At 49.9% G+C, this 22,274-nt stretch overlaps 1 protein-coding gene across 2 annotated transcripts in view; it reads left to right on the top strand.

Annotated features, from left to right (window-relative positions):
• Positions 1-1,761: 1,761 nt before the first annotated feature.
• The window catches only part of TK2 (thymidine kinase 2), a 28,690-nt gene continuing 8,177 nt past the window's right edge, over positions 1,762-22,274 (top strand). For both annotated transcript variants that reach the window (XM_012742573.2, XM_012742572.2), the window contains exons 1-6: positions 1,762-2,024; positions 2,987-3,024; positions 7,889-7,963; positions 12,860-12,913; positions 15,306-15,395; positions 16,814-16,887. In XM_012742573.2, coding sequence (XP_012598027.1) covers positions 1,901-2,024; positions 2,987-3,024; positions 7,889-7,963; positions 12,860-12,913; positions 15,306-15,395; positions 16,814-16,887 — 455 coding nt within the window. In that variant the 5' untranslated portion in view covers positions 1,762-1,900. The remainder of the gene's footprint in view (positions 2,025-2,986; positions 3,025-7,888; positions 7,964-12,859; positions 12,914-15,305; positions 15,396-16,813; positions 16,888-22,274) is intronic.

The following is a 22,274-nucleotide window of genomic DNA, read 5'->3' as shown; positions in this document are numbered from 1 at the left end:
CTCCGCGCGCATGCGCCCCACGGGAGCCGTCCGCGGGTTTCTCTCGTTGGGTTCTCTGCTTTGGCTTGTCATTAGCACAGCTGCGGGGACAACCCCCAGTTAGCCTGCCCCTACCTGCCTGTCACTATTGACCACAGCTCTCTAGCTCTCCTGAGCAGCTTTCCTGCTGGGAAGCGCTCCCAGGTTTGGGGGAGGGAGCAGGGACGGAGGCGAAGGGGAGAGGTCCAGGAATGGCTGTCCTGCTTCCCCAGATCTAGGGCATCTCAAATGCCACACAGAGGATTGCCCTTGGGCACCCCGTCTAGAGTAGCCACCATCACTCCTCAGAATATCATAAGAATATACATTACACAAAAGCAGGGACCCATCTGCTTCTCTCCTTGCAGGGTTCCCAGGGTCTGGCACACAGGTCTACAGCGTGTCTAGTCGGAACTAATGGCCTGCCTGTCCCTGCCGCCCCCAGAGCATCGCAGTCTATTGTATATACTCTTACTTTTGCTTCCCACTGGTGCTAGTTCTTTTCAGATACTTGAATTTAATTCGTGTTTTTCACAAGTGCTCCCATGAAGCCAGAGCTCTTGAGTTCCACCATCTTGGAGCATTTCTCCTTAGGGATGTGAAGTGTATGTCGCTCCTTTTATGTGGTTTAAATTCTGTCTTGGATAATTTGGCCATCACCCAGTCTGATTCAGATTTCTTTGGATCCTGCCCATCTCAGCCTTAGTTCATTTCATTCTGTTAAATCCGATCAGCAATTAACCTCCAACAGCCTCATTCCAAATCACTCACAAAAATGTTGACTTTTATCCTGAAGTTTATTTCTGGAGAGCACACTTGCTAGGCCTATGGCAGATATGCAGGAAGCAAGGGATAGGGCGGTGGCTTTCAGATAACAGATCTAGAGGCTAAGTGAACTCTCTGGCAAATGACTTCTCCCTGCCTAAGAGGCGACTGCCAGCGACTGAAAGGGGTGGGAAACCCTTCCACCCAAGCACTGGAGCTCTCACATACAGTCCAGCCCCATTACTGGGCCTGGGCCTGTTGAATTATACCTGACTCTCCTACACAAGGGCTGAATTAAAAAAATTATTTTATTTTATTTAGAGACAAAGGTCTTGCTATATTGCCCAGGCTGGCCTGGAACTCCAGGCTTTAAAGCAATCCTCCCACCTCAGCCTCCCTAGTAGCTGAGACTATAGGCTCACTGCCTGGCTCCCAGGCTGAATTTTTGCTACCTGACTATAGATGGACCTAACAAGTATTCCCATGCCAATTTTTCTGTCCAGTTGGAATATTGGTTGTGCCTTCCCGAGGGATCTAGTTAGAGTCCAGACCCTGGAAACGTCAAAGTTCAGAGGAAAGAGCTTGGACTGCCAAGTAAGACAGATAGGCTTGAATTCCAGCTCCACCCTTTAATTAACGCTTCTGATCATTTTGAACAAATTGCCTAATTCTCTGAGGACAAGCTTGAAGAATGGGATCGACAATAACTATTGGCAGAGTTGTTGGGAGGAATAAATGGTACCAAGAGTGAGTGTGTGCCAGGTGTCTGAAGACTAGGTGCCCAATTAAGTAATCTGCAATCATTAATTAACCAGTTAGTCGCTGGTATTAATTGCCTTCCATCCTCCGAGTCTTGTCAGGTCATGGGTGCATTCTGCCAGAGTCCTAGCAGCGGGAAGACTTTCTGGCTGCAAGCGGCGAACTCTTCACCTCGGATTATTTCCCCTCTCGCTGAGCGGATGAAATGCGACCCGGTCTCTTTAAGGGCCCGGCACCAGCAGGCGCCCCGGCGGGGCGGGCGCGGGGACCGAGACCGTGCGCGGAGGCTGGCCGTGCGGCCGCTCGCGCCGACTGGCTCAGGCAGGCGACCCGGGCCTCGGGATCCGCGCGGCCCGCCATGCTGCTGAGGCCGCTGCGGGGCTGGGCCGCCCGGGCGCTGCGCAGCGTTGGGCCGGGGAGCCCCGGGATCCCCGCCTCGGGCCCGGGGCCGCGGGGGACGCAGCGCCTGGCCTGGCCTCCAGGTAACTCGTGTCTCTCTTCCCCATCGCCGGCGCCGCTATGCGGCCCCCACTCCCCGCCCCTCGGCTCGCGGGCCCGCTGGAGCCCGAAACTCCTCCTCCGAGGCGCGGGGTTTTCTCCCGGAGCTATGGCGGGGGGTGGCGAGGAGGGGCAGGGGCGGTCACTAGCGGGTACCCGGCAGGTGGGGCCCCGGGCCGCTTGTCGCACGGGGCTGGGGAGAGGCGCTGTAAAGAGCACGGAGGAGCCCCACCCCGTGGGGCGGGGGCTGCTCCGAACATTCCGACCCAGGCCCGGCTCTCCCAGCCCACTTCCTGGTCTGGTTCTTCAGGCCTTGGGGGTGCACTGGAAGGTGCGTGTAACCAGTTTTCAGCGGACCCTGGCGCCACTGGCGGTGGAAGTTGGGTTTAGGCTCCCCTGCGGTCCTCCCTGGGAATGGGGACCCACTCAGGAGTGGGTCACCCTCATCACCAGGTTCTGGCTTGGGCTGTCGAGAAGCACCCCAGAACCACCTGAGGGCTGGATGGGCAGCGATGTCAGCCCCTGGCCCGGGCCCGCAGGAGAACCTGGGCCCAAGGCCCAAACCCATGCCCACCGCCCACTCTTCCCCCGTGCCCTGTGAGTGAAGGCTGCCGCCCTGCGGTTCCACTTGCTGGACACCCATCTGTGAAGCTCTAATTATAAAATGTGTGGGCAGTGGAAAGTATAACATGCTAACTGACCGGCCCTGAGCACACTGAGGACCCATGTGCCTATTGGACCCTGGCAGCTGCTGCACAGTGTCGCACATAGGTAGACAGTGGTGACTGTGCCACTGTTCACCCATGGAGGGTCCCCAAATTGGAAAACTTTTAGGCTAGGGAGTAAGCATAAAAACTATTGCTTTTGTGGTCACTTAGCAAATTAGAGCAAAGAAGAGTGAGTTGTTTAACACTCAGTTTAAAAATTGATTTCCTTTCTTTTGTAGATAAAGATAGAGAACAGGAAAAAGAGAAAAAATCAGTGGTAAGTTCCTCTTTTATGTGCACTCTCCAGTGTAGGATAATTTTTATTTATTTACTTTTTTTGAGGAGGAAAGAGAAGGAATATATGCACATAGTAAAAAGTAGAAATACAGGAGGATCTCCAGGGGGAAGGAAGTTTGTTGCCATCCCTGGACCTCCGGCCCTGTCCCCATAGGCCACCTCTCTTATCAGTTTCTTGCATGTCGTTTTTTGCATGTCCTTCCCCAGAATCTACTACCCCGAGGCCAGTATGTATATGTATTCATATCTTTCAGATAGATTTGGACTGTGAAAGCTTGAGAAATGATTGTGAAATGATTTGAAAAGTGTTCATCCTGTGTTGGGGACAGTTGGTTGCCCCTTGGTTGGGCAGCCCAGATGTGAGGGAGGTCTGCTGACCACCACCCCATGCCCTCCAGTGCTGAGATTGGTGGGTGTGTAGGGGTCAAAGAGAATCCATGAAGTCCACACATGTGGGTTCAGTCATGGAGGTGCCTTTGAGATGCCGGCTCTGGGGCAGGGGGCTGTGGCTGGTATGAGGTTGAAGGTCAAAGGAGGGTCCAATTGGACAGGTCTGTGGGGATGTTGGGTGCTTTGGCTGGCTGGGGTGAGGGGCTGTATTTTTAGGTCACCATACAAGGCTCAGTTTCTTGAGGGAGCTGGAAGTCAGTAGCTCCTATGGCTGGAAAGGGGATGGCTTGGCTTGGCTGATGGTGTCAGGAATACATTGGCTGGGATCCACAGAAGGTGGTAGGTGTGGAGAGGTCCCTAAGGGACTCAAAGGGTATGGCAGTGGGTGCCATGGAAGGAGAGGGGGATGCAAAGTTGAGCTGGATGGGAATTAATGCAATATTATATTTTTATTCATTTATTTGTTTATTTTTTAGGAGGGGTCATTGTGTTGCCAAGGCTGGCCTTGAATGTCTGGGCTTAAGCAATCCTCCCTCCTCAGCCTCCTGCGTAGCAGGAACTATAGGCAGGCACTACCACATCTGGCTATTGTCTGGGTGCAATGGCACACGAATCCCAGCTACTTGGGAGGCTGAGGCTGAGGCTGAATGCAGGCTCAGGACTGCTCGTAACCATTCAAGGCCTGTGAGCCCCTGCGTGGGAGGCACTGGACTAGGACCTGGGGACCTGGGGACCTGGGATTCAAAGAGCCCCTGCTGTTAGGGAGCCCACAGTTTGTCTGATAGAGGAGACAGCAGTAAATATGGTGGATCTAGAACAGCAGTGAGTCTGGGGGCTGTGAGTAGGGGTGCCAGTGACTGAAGAGAGCCTTGGGAAGCCTTGAGGCCTCCTGGGAGGTGGAGGAGAAGGAAGAGGAACTGCAGGCCTGGGCTGTGGCCAGTCCCTAGAGAGGCGGCTGGGGAGGCTTGGGGACAGGTCCTAACACCCAGAACCACTGACGGTTTTTGCCCTCACTCAGCATGATCTGATTTGCCTCTCTGAAAGAGATCATGGTGGACCGTGGGTGGAGGGCCTTGCTGGGCCAGACTGGAGGGAGAGAGGCCTTAACTAAACTAGGTGTCAGGAGACAGGCACAGAGCCTGCAGCTGAGTAGAAAGCAGGGTCCAGAGATGTTGCTGGTTGACTGGTATTGCTGGGTGGGGAGAGACGTCCAGGGTGTTGAGGGTGTTTGAGTGGATGGTGCAGTCATCACATGGCAATATTTATAATAGCAAAAATTGGGCATCACAATGTACTTTTATAATAAAGTAATTGGACAGAACTTAACATCCAACAGTAGGGATTTCCTTTTTTTAAATTAATTTTTAATTATGAATATATAATAGTTATATCTTTATGGGGTACACGTGATTATTTTGGTACAGGCATAAAATGTGAATTAATCAAATCAGGGTAATTGGAGTATCTATCACCTCTTGCATTTATCATTTCTTTGTGTTAGGAACATTCCAGTTCTACTCTTTTAGTTATTTTAAAGTATAGCTTAACTTATTGTTGATTATAGTCACTTTTTTGTGCCATCAAATTTTATTTACTCTATCTAACTGTATTTTTATACCCATTAACCACCCCCATTTTTTCTTCCCCTTCCTGCTACCCTTCCCAGCCCCTGGAAACCATCATTCTACTCTCTGTCTACATGAGATCAATTGTTTTTAATATTTAGTTCTCACATATGAGTATGAACATGCAAAATTTGTCTTTCTGTGCTTGGCTTATTTCAGTTCACATAATGTTTTCTAGTTCCATCCATGTTGTTGCAAATGGCAGGATTTCATTCTTTTTGTGGCTATATAATATTCCATTGTGTATATGTACCACAATTTTTTTGTCCATTCATCTGTTAATGGACACTTAGGTTGATTCCAGATCTTGGCTATTGTGAATAGTGCTGCAATAAACATGGTAATGCAGAAATCTTTTTAATATACTAACTTCCCCTCCTTTGGATATAGACCTAGCAGTGGGATTGCTGGGTCATATGGTAGTTCTATTTTTAGTTTTTTGGGGATCCTCCATGCCATTCTCCATAGTGGTTGTGCTAATTTACATTCCCACCAACAGTGTACAATGGTTCCCTTTTCTCCACGTCCTCACCAGCATTCATTACTGCCTGTCTTTTTGATAAAAGCCATTTTAACTGGGCTGAAATGATATCTCATTGTAGTTTTCTTCCCTCACTCTCAATGCTGGGCTGCTGTAGTTGGGAGAGGAGTGACATGAGCATTCCCTCTTGGCCACTGCAGCTAAGACTGTGCCAGGTCACACCTGAAGCCAGCCCAGTCTCACCCAAAGTAAGCAGTGACTGTCGCCTGGCTACCTCTGATGTTTATTCAAAGCCCAAGGCCTCTTTAGTCAGCAGGTGGTGAATCCTGCCAGGACTGCGTCCTTCCCTTCAGAGCAGCATGTTTCTGGCCCAGGGTGGGTCCAGAAATACCTTCCAGGAACTAAGGCCTGGACTCAGGGGCCTCAGCAGTCTGCTTGGTACTTTATTTTACTGTGGCTGAGCTGCTACTCAAGTTGCAAAACAAAGTCCTCTGAGCTCTTCCCTTTCCTTCCCCCAAGTGGAAGAAGACTCTCTAAGCTGCACTACTTGTAGCTGGGGGCAGGGTGACACAGGCACTGGCTTGGCCGCAGCCGCTGCTGTCTCACTGGGTCATGTGCACCTCAAGTCCACTGGCTCTGAGCCAGCACAGCTGCAGAACTTGCGCAAGGACTGTAATCTTTGTGGCCCCACTCCACTGCCTTATGAATTTACTCTAGCCCCAGGCTGCTTTTCGACAGCCAGTGCTGGGGCTGGCTGGAAGTCAGGTTTTGGGGTGGAGGATTTCCCTCACTCCTTCTATGGGCACTGGCAAAACTCTGCTCTGTGCTGTGTTCCCCTGTGCCAGGGTGGCCCTCAGTTTCGATGTAAAGTCCCATAATCACTTCTCTTTCCCTACCCCAGGCACACAGATTCTCTAGTCACTGTGCTTGTGGCATTGTTGGGGAGATCGAGAAGAGGTGGCGTTGGCAATGCAAGATCGTTTTTCCGGCTCTCTTTAGTGCCTCTTTCCTTGACATAATGTTAAATGTAGTATGATCGCTCACCTGACTTTGGTTCTTTCAAAGGTGCTTGTTTGCGTGGATAGAGGTGTTTGTGCAGAGGGACGATCTCTTCGACCATCTTGCTCCACCTCTGCCCCTCCAACAGTAGGGATTTCAGTAAATCATGGTGTATCTCATGTGATGGAATATATAAAGCCATTCATGATCATGATTTTGAAAAATATTTAATGATGGGGAATGAAAAAAGAGCTCAAACCAGCAAGAATAAAAGTATGTGAAATGTGATCTAAATGAAAAAAAACTGCCCTTAGGGAAAAAAAACAGGAAAGAAATATTAAAAACTGTTAATCAGAAATTCTCAGTCTGGTTAAGAGAAAGTTGTGGAGTTAATAATGGCTGTGTACGAGAGAGAGTTTGGGTGTGGGATAGGGTGAAAGTGGGGTGTCTTCCCTTCATTCTTTGAATATTAAGTGAAATTGAACTGAGTTCCTATTTTTAAAAAAACAGCTATATCGAGTTACAATTTGTATGCCACAAACTCACCCATTTTAAGTATACAATTCAATGATTTTGAGTAAATTTAGAGTCGTGCAGCATCACTACAATCTAATTTTAGAACATTCCCAGGTGATTCTCATGCATAGCCAAGGCTGAGAGCCGCTCCCTCGAATGCCCTCTTTCCTTGATGAGTTACTTGTACAGGGCTCCTTGGTCTTTGGTGTGCAAGAGCCCCAGATGGCTGTCTGTAGCCACCCCCAACCCGTGCCATGACCCCCCGCCCAGGTGCAGTCAGCTGGAGAGCAGAGTGCCAGGTCCAAGCTGTCTTTTATTCTCTTCTGCTAGCCTCATATTTTTGTTTTTTGTTTTTGCTTCTGTGAAAAATGTTAGGACCTACCACTTCTCAGGTTCTGGCAAGGTTAAATGTGATGATGGTGTGTGCTACTGTTTTTAGGGCCTGGCCTTTGACAAGATGCTTAATAAAGTCCTTGCTTTTTTTTTCTTCTCCCATTTCCTGATACTTTCCAGGCAGTGACAGAGTGCTTTTTTCCCTGTATAAAGCAGTGAATTCGATTTTGTGTTTCCTGACCTCAAAGCCATTAATTAGGCTCTGATTAAGAAGGCAGGACAATTATGCCTGAAATCTAATAGTCTGAGGGGTGAGGTAGGGTAGAGCTAGGCTGGGTGGACACACTGTGCATGGTCCGTCGAGGAGGGTCTGGTCTGGAGGTTGAAGTTTTGCACTGAACCAGGTAAGCTATTCACCTGAGCCCTTCCGTAGACGTCATTCCCTAATGTTCCCCTGGGTGCCTGGTTTCTGGCTCTAATGTGCATTTGTCTTTTGCCAGATCTGTGTTGAGGGGAATATTGCCAGTGGGAAGACGACATGCCTGGAGTTCTTCTCCAACAATACAGACGTCGAGGTATGGCTTCCACACTGGGTTTGAATTTGAAGGAACCTGAAAAACCTTGATGGACTAATTTACAGAGGCATAGACCAGCCCTATCCAATAGAAATATAATTTGAGCCACAAGTGCAAGCCACATTTGTGATTTAACATTTCTATTATTATAGCCTCGTTAAAAACAAACCAAAAACATTTAACACAGTCTATCCCAAATGTTATCATGTCAACATGTAATCAGTATAAACATTATAAATGAGCTATTTTGTATTCTGTTTTTTATACTAAGTCTTTGGAATATTTTACCAGTTGAGTATCCCTTATCCAAAATGCTTGGAACCAGGAGTGTTTTGATTATCAGATTTTTTTTTTTTGATTTTGGAATATTTGTATATACATAATGAGATAATTTGGGAAGGGGACCCAAGTCTAAACACAAAAGCCATTTATGTTTCATATACTCCTTATACATATAGCCTAAAAGTAATTTTATGTAGTATTTTAAATAATTTTGTGTATGAAACAAAGTTTGTGTTACGTACTCATGTGTGGAATTTTCCACTTGTAATGTCATGTCAGTGTTCAAATAGTTTTGGATTTTGGAGCATTTAGGATTTAGGATTTTTGGATTAGGGTTGCTCAAATTGTATATATTTTACACTTACAGTGTTATCTCAATTTGGACTTGTCACATTTCAAGGTCTTAATAGCTACGTGTGGCTCATGGTCACCATATTGGACAGTGCAGGTACAGACTGCCTTGGAGTCTGGTTAGGAAAAGAGTCTGTGTGTGAAAGAACAAAAGTCAGGTTATTGAGCAGGGCTGGAATGTTATAGCATGATATCTGAGATATCAGTGTCCTACCAGGGGTATTACTATGCATAGCCAATGAATATAATTTCTAGTTTATTTAAAGCCCAATCACTAAAAGTAACCTCACAGATGTTTAAGAATCATCTCTATACTAAGACCCTGGCCTGTCTTCCTTGTTCTAGATTTTAGTGGTATAATCTTTGCATTTTATGGCTTCTTTTGTAATTATAGATCCTGTAATTTCCATACCATTATAGTCATTTTCTTCCTTCCTTCCTTCCTGTCCTGTTTTTACTTCCACTAAAAGATATATGGCTTCGGCCGGCGCGGTGGCTCACGCCTGTAATCCTAGCTCTCTGGGAGGCCGAGGCGGGCGGATTGCTCAAGGTCAGGAGTTCAAATCCAGCCTGAGCAAGAGTGAGACCCCGTCTCTACTATAAATAGAAAGAAATTAATTGGCCAACTGATATATATATAGAAAAAATTAGCCGGGCATGGTGGCGCATGCCTGTAGTCCCAGCTACTCGGGAGGCTGAGGCAGGAGGATCGCTCGAGCCCAGGAGTTTGAGGTTGCTGTGAGCTAGGCTGACGCCACGGCACTCACTCTAGCCTGGGCAACAAAGCGAGACTCTGTCTCAAAAAAAAAAAAAAAAAAAAAAAAGATATATGGCTTGGCCGGGCACGGTGGCTCACGTCTATAATCCTAGCACTCTGGGAGGCCGAGGCGGGAGGATTGCTTGAGGTCAGGAGTTCAAAACCAGCCTGAGCAAGAGCGAGACCCCATCTCTACTATAAATAGAAAGAAATTAATTGGCCAACTGATATATATAGAAAAAATCAGCCGGGCATGGTGGCACAGGCCTGTAGTCCCAGCTACTCCGGAGGCTGAGGCAGTAGGATCGCTTGAGCCCAGGAGATTGAGGTTGCTGTGAGCTAGGCTGATGCCACGGCACTCGCTTTAGCCTGGGCAACAAAGTGAGACTCTGTCTTAAAAAAAGAAAAAGATATATGGCTTGATAAAAATAATAAACATTACGTGGCCCTTGTGTGCATGTGCTGATGTGTAGGAAAGAGTTCATACAACAGGCCTAAGGCTGCTGTCCTTAGAGAGGCCTGCTTGCACGGTTGGCCCTTGACTGGCATCTGGGAACTTAGATCTTGGGAGGGCTCCCACCATTCCTAACCGATAACAGTGACTCACCGTGCCCGAACTGTTTGTGCAACACTGCAGTATATGCCAAACACCTGTTTTCTTCCTGGGGGTCTGGAATTTTCATATGTGTCAAACAGTGGCTGCCCACGTGGCTGAGCACTGATGAAAACCCTGAACTCCCAGGCTCAGGCCAGCTTCCCTGGCGGACAACATTCACATGTGTTGTCACATCTGGTTGCTGGGCGAGTCAAGTGTGTCCTGTGCACCTCCACTGGGAGAAAACCCTCGAAAGCTCGTGCCTGGTTTCCTCCAGACTTTTTGCCCCACGTGCTTTTTCCCTTTGCTGATTTTGCTTTGTGTCCTTTCACTGTAATAAATCTTAGCTGTGAGTACAGCTCTTTGCTGTGTCCTGTGTGTCTTAGTCAGTAAACCTGCAGAGGAGTGGGGTCCTGGGGACTCCGACACCTGTCCTGAGTGGTGTGACTCTCACTGGCACTTTAGAAGTGCTTATGTTCTCACTGAAGACATTGGAGCCAATTAACAACAATAGTAATAGTAACCGTGATAATTAACATCTAATGAGGATACTACTTGCCAGATACTCTGTTAAGAGTTTGTCATTTTATCTAACTGATCCTTACAAGAGTGGCCCCTCTGAGGTAGGTACTATCATTACCCCAGTTGCAGATGAGGAAACAAGGCTCAGTGAGGTGAAGTGGCCTGCCCAGGGTCACGTGGCCAGTGTGTGCTGGAGCCAGGTCCCAGCCCAGGCTGGCTGGCTCTAGTGGCCACACCCTTGTTTGGCTCTTCTGTGGTTTGAAGGACTGTATTGGCTTTAGTTATTTATTTATATTTGAGACAGAGTCTCACTTTGTTGCCCAGGCTAGAGTGAGTGCCGTGGTGTCAGCCTAGCTCACAGCAACCTCAGACTCCTGGGGCTCAAGTGATCCTTCTGCCTCAGCCTCCCGAGTAGCTGGGACTACAGGCATGCGCCACCATGCCCAGCTAATTTTTTCTATATATATTTTAGTTGGCCAATTAATTTCTTTCTATTTATAGTAGAGATGGGGTCTCATTCTTGCTCAGGCTGGTTTCGAACTCCTGACCTTGAGCAATCCGCCCGCCTCGGCCTCCCAGAGTGCTAGGCGTGAGGCACCATGCCCGGCTTGTATTGGCTTTAGTTAAGACCATTTACCCTTCAGATCTCAGCTTAGTGCTCTCTGGGCTCCCTGGCTAGGGTACCCTCCCTGATGTAAGTTCTTCTGGCCCTTCTGTACCTCTCTTTTATGCCACTTCTTGGAGTTTGAAAATGTGTGTTCATTTCTTTGATTACCTGATTAAGGTCTGCTTCCCATACTAGGCTTAAAGTGCCACAAAGGCAGGAGTTAGGGTGGTTTTGCTTTTGTTGTATCCTCAGTGCCTAGCATGGGTACCTGACACACAGTGGGTGTTCAGTGAATGTTTGTTAGGTGACACTGCTACAGACAGAGCACCTCTGAGCTGGGTTAGAGAGCAAGGCTGCTTATGACCCAGCCTGGGTGGGCCTGAGTGGTGCAGTGTATACTACTTGGGGTCTGGGAGTACAGTGTGGAAAACCCAGAAGAAGGAGAGGGGGACCACCTGAGCAAGAGTGAGACCCGTCTCTACAATAAATAGAAATAAATTAATTGGCCAACTAATATATATAGAAAAAATTAGCCGGGCATGGTGGCGCATGCCTGTAGTCCCAGCTACTCGGGAGGCTGAGGCAGCAGGATTGCTTGAGCCCAGGAGTTTGAGGTTGCTGTGAGCTAGGCTGATGCCACGGCACTCACTCTAGCCTAGGCAAGAAAGCGAGACTCTGTCTCAAAAAAAAAAAAAAAAAGAAGGAGAGGGGGGTTGGGAAGGCCAAGGAATGATTCACAGAGGAGGGGATATTTGAGCTGGATTTTGAAGGATGTATAGAAGTTTCCCATGTAATGAAAGTGGATGTGAAAGGGGGTGGGATAGGAATGTAGGGCAAGAGGAACAGCATGAGCAAAGGCACAGAGATGTAAAGGGTCAGGGGAGGTTGCTCTTCAAGAGTCCCATGCATTGCCTCCCTTTGGTGTCTTGTCACCTGTGGCACCTGCTCACATGTACTATGAAGGTCGTCAGGTGGATCCGGATGGGCACTCTCACGATTTTGGTCCCTAAACACCATTTAATATTTTCTAGCCTACACGCTGACACCCAGAAAGGCTCTTGCGATCTGGGATTGTCCCAGATCTGAGTGTCTAGACCACAGATGGAGGCTCTAGGGTTGCCCAGCGGAAATCCTGAACTGTGTCTCAGAACACGCAGGATGTTGGAGAAGCTGGCGGTCATCTGAAAGGCACAGACAGGACCAGAGGGAAAGAATGCCTCCAAACCAGTGAGACGGGGCACACAGTAAAGCAACACGGACTCTTCGCAGCCAGTGCACCCAGTGCAGTGTTCAGAGGTAGGAAACGGAGCCAAGTGACCTGCCAAGGTCACGGGCAAGATCCCAGGTGGGTAAGCGGGGCTTCAAGCCCTGCCCTATCTAGCTTCCCTACGGCTTCTCCCACCCCCCTGCCCAGCCCGATGTGGTGGGCAGGAAGGGCTGGGACAGAGCACACACAGGAGGGATGGAGGGGACCAGCCTTGCCCTTGGGGGGCTCCCAGGGCAGTCAGTGAGGTGGGATATGCCTGTGCTTAGATACAAAGATGGAGAGAGTGGTTCTCAGGTCATTTCTGGAAGTTACGTGAGGAAGCCTTGTCTGGATGGAGCTGTGGCCTCACAGATGGGGTTGCTGGGCTATTTTGGCCCACCCTGGGCACCCCAATCATGATAGTGTCGTTATCTCTCTCTTTCCTTTCCCACCATCTCTCTCTTTCAACACTTACACACTTTCACAAAGCTCAGAACTGAAGAACAGCCGCTCTCTGGTGTTTTCTTTCCTTGCAGGTATTAAAGGAGCCTGTGCTCAAGTGGAGAAATGTCCGTGGCCATAATCCTCTGGTAAGTTGGTTGTTTCTTGCATGAACCCCAGCGTCCCCTTAAGTGCCTGGCACTGATACCTGAGCCTGAACCCACCCCCAGGTGTCCCCTCTTTCTTGGTTGAGTCAGAGAGGAACAGGGGGGACAAGCAGAAACTGGAGGCATGTTGGTGTTCTGAGGCCAAGGACGTCTTAGGTTGGGTGGGTGTGCACAGAAACCAGGGACCTCCCATCAGCTGTCCCAAACGGCCAGCCTTAGCCACCAGGGTGTCCATCATTTTATGCCCACCCCCAGAAGAAACCCATCAGAACCCAGGTCTTTTCATGCCTAGCCCCTCAGTACCTATCTGAGTAACCAGGTTCCTTGGTGAACCCCTATTTGAGTTTGCACTTGGCAATGTCCAGTAACAGGGTCCATGTCTGGCCTCTGGCTCACCCTGAAGCCACCTGTCTGCTTCCCCAAGGTGGACCTAGCAAGCAGGGGCTATAGTGTGCTCCTGCCCTCTTTTCCTTCCCATTCTGAAGGTTTTGTTCCAGCTGCTTGAAAGAGATAGGAAGAATCTGGGTCCCCCAAGAGAGAGTTTAAGACAGAGGTGTTGGTTCTGGGCTCCCATCCCATGATGCAGGGATGATTAGTCACATTTTTTTCAGGTGAGGAAATTGAAGCTTAAATAAATTGCCCGAGGTCCCACAGCTGTTAAATGACAGATCTCGGGTTTGAACCTTGTAATCAGAAGCCACCCCCTCATTTTTAGCGATACAATTGGCATGTCTCGTGTGGTTCATTAGACACTGAATTCTCCCAGGAGCAGTGACTCTGCCTATTTTGTTCACCACTGTTTGCTAGAACATAGGTGTACTTAGTAGGTGCTCGTTCATTCCTTTATTCATCCAACCAGCATTTATTGCATGTGGCAGATGCTTCTGGATGCTGTGACAATTCAAATTCAAAGCCCCTGTTCTCCTGGGCCTAACATTCCAGTGTGCGGAAGTAGAAGACAATTAAATGTGTAATGTGGTAGGTGGTGATAGGAGCAATGAAGAAAGCGAAAGCAGGTGAAATGATGTTAGTTAAATAAGGCAAAACCTCTCAGCTCTTTGAATAAAGAATCCCACAGAGACATGACAAGAATTTCTTCTCTGTGCATGTGGGAGAGGATGGAATGACACATATTCGTGTAACAAAGAAACCTAAGAAACATTCGCATTCTCTAGAAGCCAGGGAGGAACCAGGGCTTGATTATTAAGACAACTAGAGTTTTGGATGTTAGGGGTTACAGGTGACATGTCACCGGACAGAGTCACAGTCTCAGAAGTCCCAGGATCCTCGGTACAAATTAGCCTTTCCAATGAGACTTCTACAATAAAAAAATACAATAGAATTAGCTATTTTTACATGAGTTTTCACCCTGGACAGAAGAGCAAGATGGGTGTTTTTGTGAAAAGTCTCTATTCATCACTTCATCTGGATTGGTTTTCTGATGCAGAAAAGTGTGTGTTTCTGCAGCCACCAGGCAAGAGGGAACGTATCCTCCTAGCCTTTCTAAGATTTCCTTTCACCTGCAGTTAGGAGAGTCTGCAAGTTTCAGTGCTGCAGGGCATTGAAGTTTCTTTAGTTTGCACCAAGAGAAAAGTGAAAAGCAAAAAGATGGAAAAGAGCAGAATGAGATTATAGCGAGTGGACTACGGAACGGGAAGTGTTTGCCTCTATGGAGATGGAGAGAGATTGGCGGGTGGTGGGCTTCTGTTTTAGACAGGGTGGCTGGGGAACGTGTCTCTGAGAAGGTGCCATTTGAGCAGAGATTTAACATGAAGGAGTGACCGACCACTGCAGATATCTGGAGGAAGGGTGTTCAGGCAGAAGGAACAGCAGATGCAAAGTCCCGAGGTGGGCCCATGCTTGGTATGTTTGGAGAACACCAAGGAAGCTTCCGTGTTTGGAAGCTGACTGGGCCAGAGGGGGGATGGTAGGACATGAGAGAAGAGAGAAGTGATTCCACAGGGCCTTGTGGGCCATGCTAAGCATTTAGATTTCATTCTGAATGCAATGGGAAGCCCCTGGAAGGTTCTGAACAGGGAGTGACAAGAATTGACTTCGACTTACCAGGCTTACTTAGGCTGCTGAATAGGGAACAGACTATAGGGGCCCAAGGATCATTTGTTGAATGACTGAATTGCAAGTTCCCCGGGGACTTTCTATGGGCTCCTGTTACCACTGTTACTGGGCTGTCCTACAATTGTGTGAGTGTCTGTCTTTTGTCCACCCTGTTCTGAAGGCCCTGAGACCCTGCTGGGTTCATCTCTGACCCCAGCCCCGCCCTGTGTGGGTTTCTTGAGAGGGCTTTCAGTGCCTGATGGGACCAGGGTCCTGCAGCTGCCACTGTGATGTAAAGCGCTGTGTCCCCCTTCTGCAGGGACTGATGTACAGCGACGCCAGCCGGTGGGGCCTCACGCTGCAGACGTATGTGCAGCTCACCATGCTGGAGCAGCACACTCGTCCTCAGGTACGTTTCAGATGTTCAGTTCACACCTTAAACAAAACTTTCTTGATATTAGGGGTATGTGATTACCAGGAAGGGGAACCTCACAAGGGAGCCCAGCTAGGTGTTCGGTGCAATGCAGGCTTCTCTGTCTGGGGCCAAGCTGTCCTGCCCCAGCAGCAATCTGAGGGCCAGCCTCCAGCGGCCTCCACCCACCCCCCTCAGCCCGGTGGCCTCCCCATTGCTATTCGACGCTCACGTCTTTATGACCTACCTACTGCTGGGCCCAACACCATTTAACTCAGTTCTCAAAGTGGGGTCAGCGGACCTGCAGCAGCAGCAGCAGCAGCACCTGTGCACTTGTTAGAAATGCACATTTTCTGACCCCATCCCAGACCTGCTGAATCAGAAATTGTGGGGATGAGGCCCAGCAATCTGCTACAAATCTGTGTCTTTTAAAATGGAAAGACGTGAGCAGAACCTTTTTGGTGAATGTGAATTTCTATCTCCCCAAGTGTCTAAGGGACTTGGATAGGAGGGTCTGAAGTGAGCATGTTTCCCTTTTGCTAACCCTGCTTTTCCTGAGCAGGCACTCAATTGCAAACCCAAATTGTATCTAATTATATCCGAATATAAGGGGACATAGTATGCTCCTCTCTGTAAGGAAATCTAGAAACAAGGCAGCAGAGATGGAAAGAGCATGGACAGGCCAGGAAAGGGGAGCCGAAGGAGAGAGAGGGGTGAGTGAAGAGCTGGGAGGAGATGGGCAACAGAGTCATCAGGAAAGGGAGGATGGGAGAATGGCAAGGAAGACAGATGGGCAGAGAGACAGGCAGGGCAAGAGAGGAAATGCCTGGCTTATAGCTTTGAGTTTGCCTCTCATTTGTTGGCCCAGGCCCCATGGGAGCTGTGGGCCACAGCCACGTGAGAGCAGAGTTTAGCAGTATTTGTGTAATTGGCATCAAGAGCCAGGGCCCCTCCTGCCTCCCAGAGGAACACTGGACAGGAAGGTCATCCCTGGAGGGTGTGAGCATCCTGGCAGAGAAGGGTGACGTCAGGTCCTCCTCCCTCCAGTTTCCACAGGCAAAGCCCCCAGAATGTCACCTCTACCTCAGCTTTCTTGGGGCTCCGCCTCAGGCATATGATGCAAATTCATCCTGCTTAGGTCCGGTGATAATGACCCACTTTGCCTCAAGCAGACAGCCCTCTCCCCAGTGCTCCAGTGGGCCTCTCCCCTCCCAGCAGGGTGCGGGGCAGCTCTGGGCGGAGGGAGGGACACAGCCTAGCTGATGTCAGGCCTGGCTTCTCCCCAGGTGTCGGCTTCCCCTCCCTTCTCTGTATTCACAGAGACCTGAGGCAGGCGGAGTAGCAGGCATTTTTCAAGGTTTCCTAACCCCCTCCTCTTCTCCTGAGTCAGTGAGTCACTTTTTGTTTTCTTTTAGATGTCACCCGTACGGTTGATGGAGAGGTCGATTCATAGCGCAAGATACATTTTTGTAGAAAACCTGTATAGAAGGTACTGTAGTTTCACAATTGATAATTTAGTCAACCCTTAATCTTTCAAAATGAAACTACTTTATCCTACTGACAGATGTGGACTACCCTACTATGTTGTACCTGTTACTCATTGTCATGGTAACACCGTGTAAACAAACAACCACAAAAATCTCAGTGGCCTCAGTAAGGGTGACAAGGTGGCTGCTCTCTCTTCCCCTTGCTTGTCACCCTCTTCCTGGGACCAGCAACCTAGATGGTTGAGCCCCTTGGTATTCTTAATGACTACTTTCTGTTGGTTTTCTTTGTAGTATTTATGACAAACATATGAAAAAAACTGTTACTATTTGACCAATTTTGACCTACAGAATTGGCAGTTCCACGTGGTTCAACTTATTGAATATGTCTGATTGTTTTGTATATGTCTAATTGTTTTGCACACACCCCTGCCCTAACTGGACATAAGCTCCTCAGGGCAGGCTCCGAGTTTGCTCTTGTTACCTAGCTTGGACCAGCACAGACTGGGTACCTGGTCGGTACTTGTTAAATATTGTTGAGTGATAGAACCTATAGCTATTCTTTGCTCTCCAGTCCATCTTGTTCCTCAGGCTCTGACCCCCGCTGTTTTGCACCCTTGCATTTGCAGGGACCCCTAAAAAAGGCTTCTCTAGGGGTCCTGAGATGCCATGGATGCTGTCCTTGAGCTTGTGTTGCCCCAAATCCACTCCGAGTATCAGACCAGTATTGTAGGGTTGGGGCAGGCAGCCACGGCATGTCCTGGTCGTGGCTTTGTCCTCTGACCTCGGGCTTGTCCTGTGGCCTTCCCAGTGTGAGAGCCTCACCCTCCCCCACTGCCTGGGTTTCCACCGGGGCAAGAGGTGAGGTTTGTCCAACCTCAGTCTCCTGTACTCCCTGTTCTTAGCGCCGCAGCCAGAGGGAGGACAGGCAGAAGAGAGGAGAGAAAAGCCAAAGAAAGGGAGCCCCTGTGATGATTGGGTGTTTCTTTTTTAACTCTACCTGAAGTAACTTTATGCGATGTTTGTTTACTGCTCTGACAAAACTGTAGCGGACCCTGAGCAGTTGGGTAGGATTTCCTGTGAATCCTGAGTAGCGGGATTGTGTCTGTCTTTTTTTGTTGTTGTTGTTTAGAGGGGGTGTCTCACTATGTTGCCCAGGCTGGAGTGCTATGGTTCTTCACAGGCACTGTCATAGTGCACTGTAGCCTTGAACTCCTGGGCTCAACGATCCTCCCGCCTCAGCCTCCCATGTAGTCTTCTAGCTGCGGTCAGCTTGGCCTGTTCTGTATGGTGGCCAGTGGCTCTTTTTGAAGAGGGGGAACCTGAATGGAATGGCCAGAGGTCGAGTGGGGAGAGCGAGGTGTGGAGTTAGGTGCACGTGGCTTCCATGTGGGCCCTGGTATTTGCTCTCATTGTGAGCGTGACCAAATCTCTATACTTCCCTGAGCCCATTTCCCATCTCTTGTCCCCCTCTTCCACCTCTGAAGAGCCTTTGGGCCAGTAGCCTTGTTTAGGTCTTTTTTTTTTTTTTTTTTTTTTTTTTTTTTTTTTTTTGAGACAGAGTGTTGCTTTGTTGCCCAGGCTAGAGTGAGTGCTGTGGTGTCAGCCTAGCTCACAGCAACCTCAAACTCCTGGGCTCAAGCAATCCTTCGGCCTCAGCCTCCTGAGTAGCTGGGACTACAGGCATGCACCACCATGCCTGATTAATTTTTTCTATATATTTTAGTTGGCCAATTAATTTCTCTCTATTTATAGTAGAGATGGGGTCTCACTCTTGCTCAGGCTGGTTTCGAACTCCTGACCTTGAGCGATCCGCCCACCTCGGCCTCCCAGAGTGCTAGGATTACAGGCGTGAGCCACCGTGCCCAGCCTGGACCAGTAGCCTTGTTTAGGTCTTAATGACCCTTTAGTGAGTCCTTGCCCACCTTGGCCTTCATGCAATTTGTTATTTACCTGACCCACACCACCTGTTGGCTGCCCAGCGCCAGGTGGATTTTGGGAGCTGTTGGTGCTTGTCCCAGGTCCCAGTTCTTGCTGACATCCGTGGGCTTTGGTACCTCACACCTGTAGTCCTTTGTCACTATACTTCTGGTGGGTGGTTCTCTATTTCCCAATCTCTGTGGCTGTGGCATCGATCCAGATAACATGGGCCTTGCCCTGGCCTGTTTTGTGGGCAATATGGGAAAAGAATATCGTTTTAGATTTGTTTAGCTCTTTTCCTGCCCTGTTTCCTCCCTGTGGCCTTCCCAGAGGGCATGACATCTGTGGTTAGGACTTCTGTGGGACAAGGAGCCACAGAAGAAATTTGCAAAGTCCTTGTTTCTGTTCTTGGGGTCTAGTTGTCCAAGTTCACACGGCCTCCAAGAGGACACAGACTCCTCGGAAGACCCTGTTGGAGCCTCGAGACCCGTCACGGGTATCACTCGGGGAAGCCCAAGACTGTCAGCCGGCGCGTGGCCTCGAGTACCCGAGAGGCTGCTGGGAACACCAAGGCTCCCTGGAGGGGGGGGCAGGCCATCCCCCCACAGTCTCCAGGGAATTGGGAGAGGGTGATGCTCCCCAAGCCCTGTCACTGGAGCCCTCTGAAGGCAGAGGAAAGTGCTGCCTCAGCCTGGCCTTCCAGCCCCTGTGCCCAAAGCAGCCACCACCTGGATATTTCTCGAAGTCTCCACTTTTATCCTAGAATTCATTTGGATTTTCCATTCTACTCCATAATATGCTGTTCTGTGTATATCTAAAAATAATATGGTTTACATGAGAGCATTGAGAAAAATGGGTGGTCCTGTAGTAAACACTGTGCTTGGCATGTGGCTTGGCGTACCCCTCCCTCACCACATGCCCCAGAGCCCCCAAGTTGGGGGGGGGACAGAGAACCCAGGGTCAGGGGTGTTAAAAAACACCTTTCCAGGGCAGGTGGTTCACTTGTGCACTGGACCAGCTTATGTGTTCCCTGGAAACTGGGGCATTTCTCACACAGTTGAGGGGCGGGGCAGGGCAGGGACCCCCGGATAGGACCTGTGTTATTGTCTGGTGTTGACCCTATTTGGCAGATGAGGAACTGAGAAGGGGTTACAAAGCCAGGGCTCCTTCCTGACTGGGCAGGGAACCAACTGCGGGAGGGGAAGCTGATCTGCACCCTGGTGAGCGGGGCAAGCAATGAGTGAGGATGTGATGAGAGCCATCTTAGATTTCTGGCATTAAGGCCAAACCAAAGGCTTCGGGGCCTGTAGGAACCCCCAGAAGCTGAGACTTTAGAGGTGCTGGCCTCGGGTAGGAACTCTGCCCTTTGCACACAGGCCTCGCTGTAGGCCTCTTCCACAACCTCCTGTGCCTCTCAGATTCTGCTTGAGTAAGGCTGGGTGTCTCTAGCGAGCACCCCGGGGAGGCCATATCACTGCCAGCCGAGAACCACACTTTGGGGACCGAGGCCTAGAGAAGCCATGGAGAGCCACCTGCCCTATGCCTTGGCCCCTTTTCCCTGAGGTTCTGCCCCCGGTGGCTTCCTTGGAGCCTCCCTGGACCTTTGGGGGCCGTGAGAACAAGAGCCCCGTCCTAAGCGTCGTCTTCGGGGCCACGGGGGAAAGTTCTGCACGGCACAGGGTTTCCTGTTTCCTGCCCCTGGCCTGACGCTTCTTCATTTTGCATTTTGTTGCTTCAGGTTTGGGTTGTGGGGGTTTTGGTTCCCGCCCGTGGGGTGTCCACCAGGGTACTGGGAACCACGCGCTGGCATGTGGGGACACCAGCTCCCTGCCTGGGAGCTTGTGTTTCCTCACCACGTCCCTGGATGCTCAAGGAAAAAGCTCCCTGACGCGCCATGGTTCGTTGAGCCCTTTCCCATGGCGGAGGGCGTGTTGCTGCGCCCCCTTCAGGGCTGGGGTTGAACTTTTTCTCAGGAGTCCTTGCAGCCTTGCTTTGGGGTCTGCAGGGCCTGGACAAAAGGGAGCATGGCAGTCATGGCCCTGCTGCTGTCTTAAGTTGCAGGCTCAGGTTTCCAGAAAAGTCCGTATACTCGAATTCTGCATCTCTCCCCAAAGCAAAATTGCTCAAAGGGCGTTCTTGCCTTTTGGGCCTTGAACAAGCAGAGAGCTCACCCAGGGAGGGACCCACCTCTTCCGCACCCCCATACCCCAGCGCAGTTGGGGTGGGCAGGATGTAAGTGCATTTATGCCACCAAGGGTTCGAGAGGGTTGTGTTGATGGCTGAAGAGGAAGATTCTGGTTACAGGAACTTCCGAGGGGTGGGCACCAGGTGGCGTGGAAAACTGCAGGTGGTGAGCAAGAATCTTGTAAAGAGGCTATGCAAGCAATTGTGTGGCCCAGGCCCCGTGGGCTGAGCAATTGAACGCCAAGCTTGTGCAAGATTGCCTGGTCGCTCTCTCTAAGAACAGAAGTGAAGGAATTGAGTGGGGCTGGCTGGGGAGGTGGCTTGCTGACTCACCTGCAGCTGGTGTTCAGGGACATTGATTATGACCTGGTGTTTGGAACAACAGGCTGGTCCTCCTACCTCCCTGACTGGCCCTGGAGCTGGGGCCCTCCCTGCCGTGGTGTAGACAAGGATTCATGGCCTGCGTCATGGGCTGTCATCCCTCGGTTGTGGTTTTCCATAAGCTCAGGCCAAAGACACCTGGAGTTGATCCGGGACAGCCACCACAGTGGACAGACCAGAGTGGGCGGGTGCCACGATGGCAAGTACGTGGTTCTGAGGGCCACAGAGAGCCAGGCAGGAATCCCTGTCCACAAAGACTTGGGCTTAACTTCTCCGAGCCTCAGTTTTCCTCATCTGTAAATTGGGACTAAAACTGACCTCACAAGGTCTCGTGAAAACAAAAAGAAGTAATGTATACAAGGTAGCCTGTATTGAGCGTGAGACTTCTGTTCTAATCCATCCAGTGCAAACTGGGGGGCTCTCTGGGCCTCAGGGGGAATGTTGTAGCAAATTGTGCCAAACAAAGCAGTTGGCGGGATTCATGTGGCCGCAAGACCTTGGCTTAGCCACCACTGGGTAAGGGAGGGGACTGTGAAGCCCCCACTGTCCACGGTCAGTGAGTCACGTGGTTGGATTTGCCATAGAGAGGTGCAGCCCTCTGTACTATGCAAATAAAGGCAGTGGCTCGTTGGGGGTGTGAGGAGCCAGGCAGAGTCCCTGGGAGGAAAACAAACATGGTCAAAACAGCACCTGCTGTGCACAACATCTCAGAATCTGGGGGACCAGGCTTCTGTTTCTGGGAGCGAGGTTGTCATTGGCTCTCTTAACAGGTTGGCTTAATTCCGCAGCTGTGGCCTTGTTTCTCTGTGTGTTTCCTACTCTGTGTCTCTTTTGCGTCCTCAATATGATTCCCTCGTGGTGACAAAAGGGTTGTGGCAGTGCCAGGCTTCTCCCTTCCCGGTCGGAG

The sequence above is a fragment of the Microcebus murinus genome, chromosome 20 (genome assembly GCF_040939455.1).
Source record: "Microcebus murinus isolate Inina chromosome 20, M.murinus_Inina_mat1.0, whole genome shotgun sequence".
In the NCBI taxonomy this organism is placed as follows: domain Eukaryota; kingdom Metazoa; phylum Chordata; class Mammalia; order Primates; family Cheirogaleidae; genus Microcebus; species Microcebus murinus.
The sequence above is the reverse complement of the archived record's forward strand: the minus strand, read 5'-3'. Positions and strand labels throughout refer to the sequence as shown.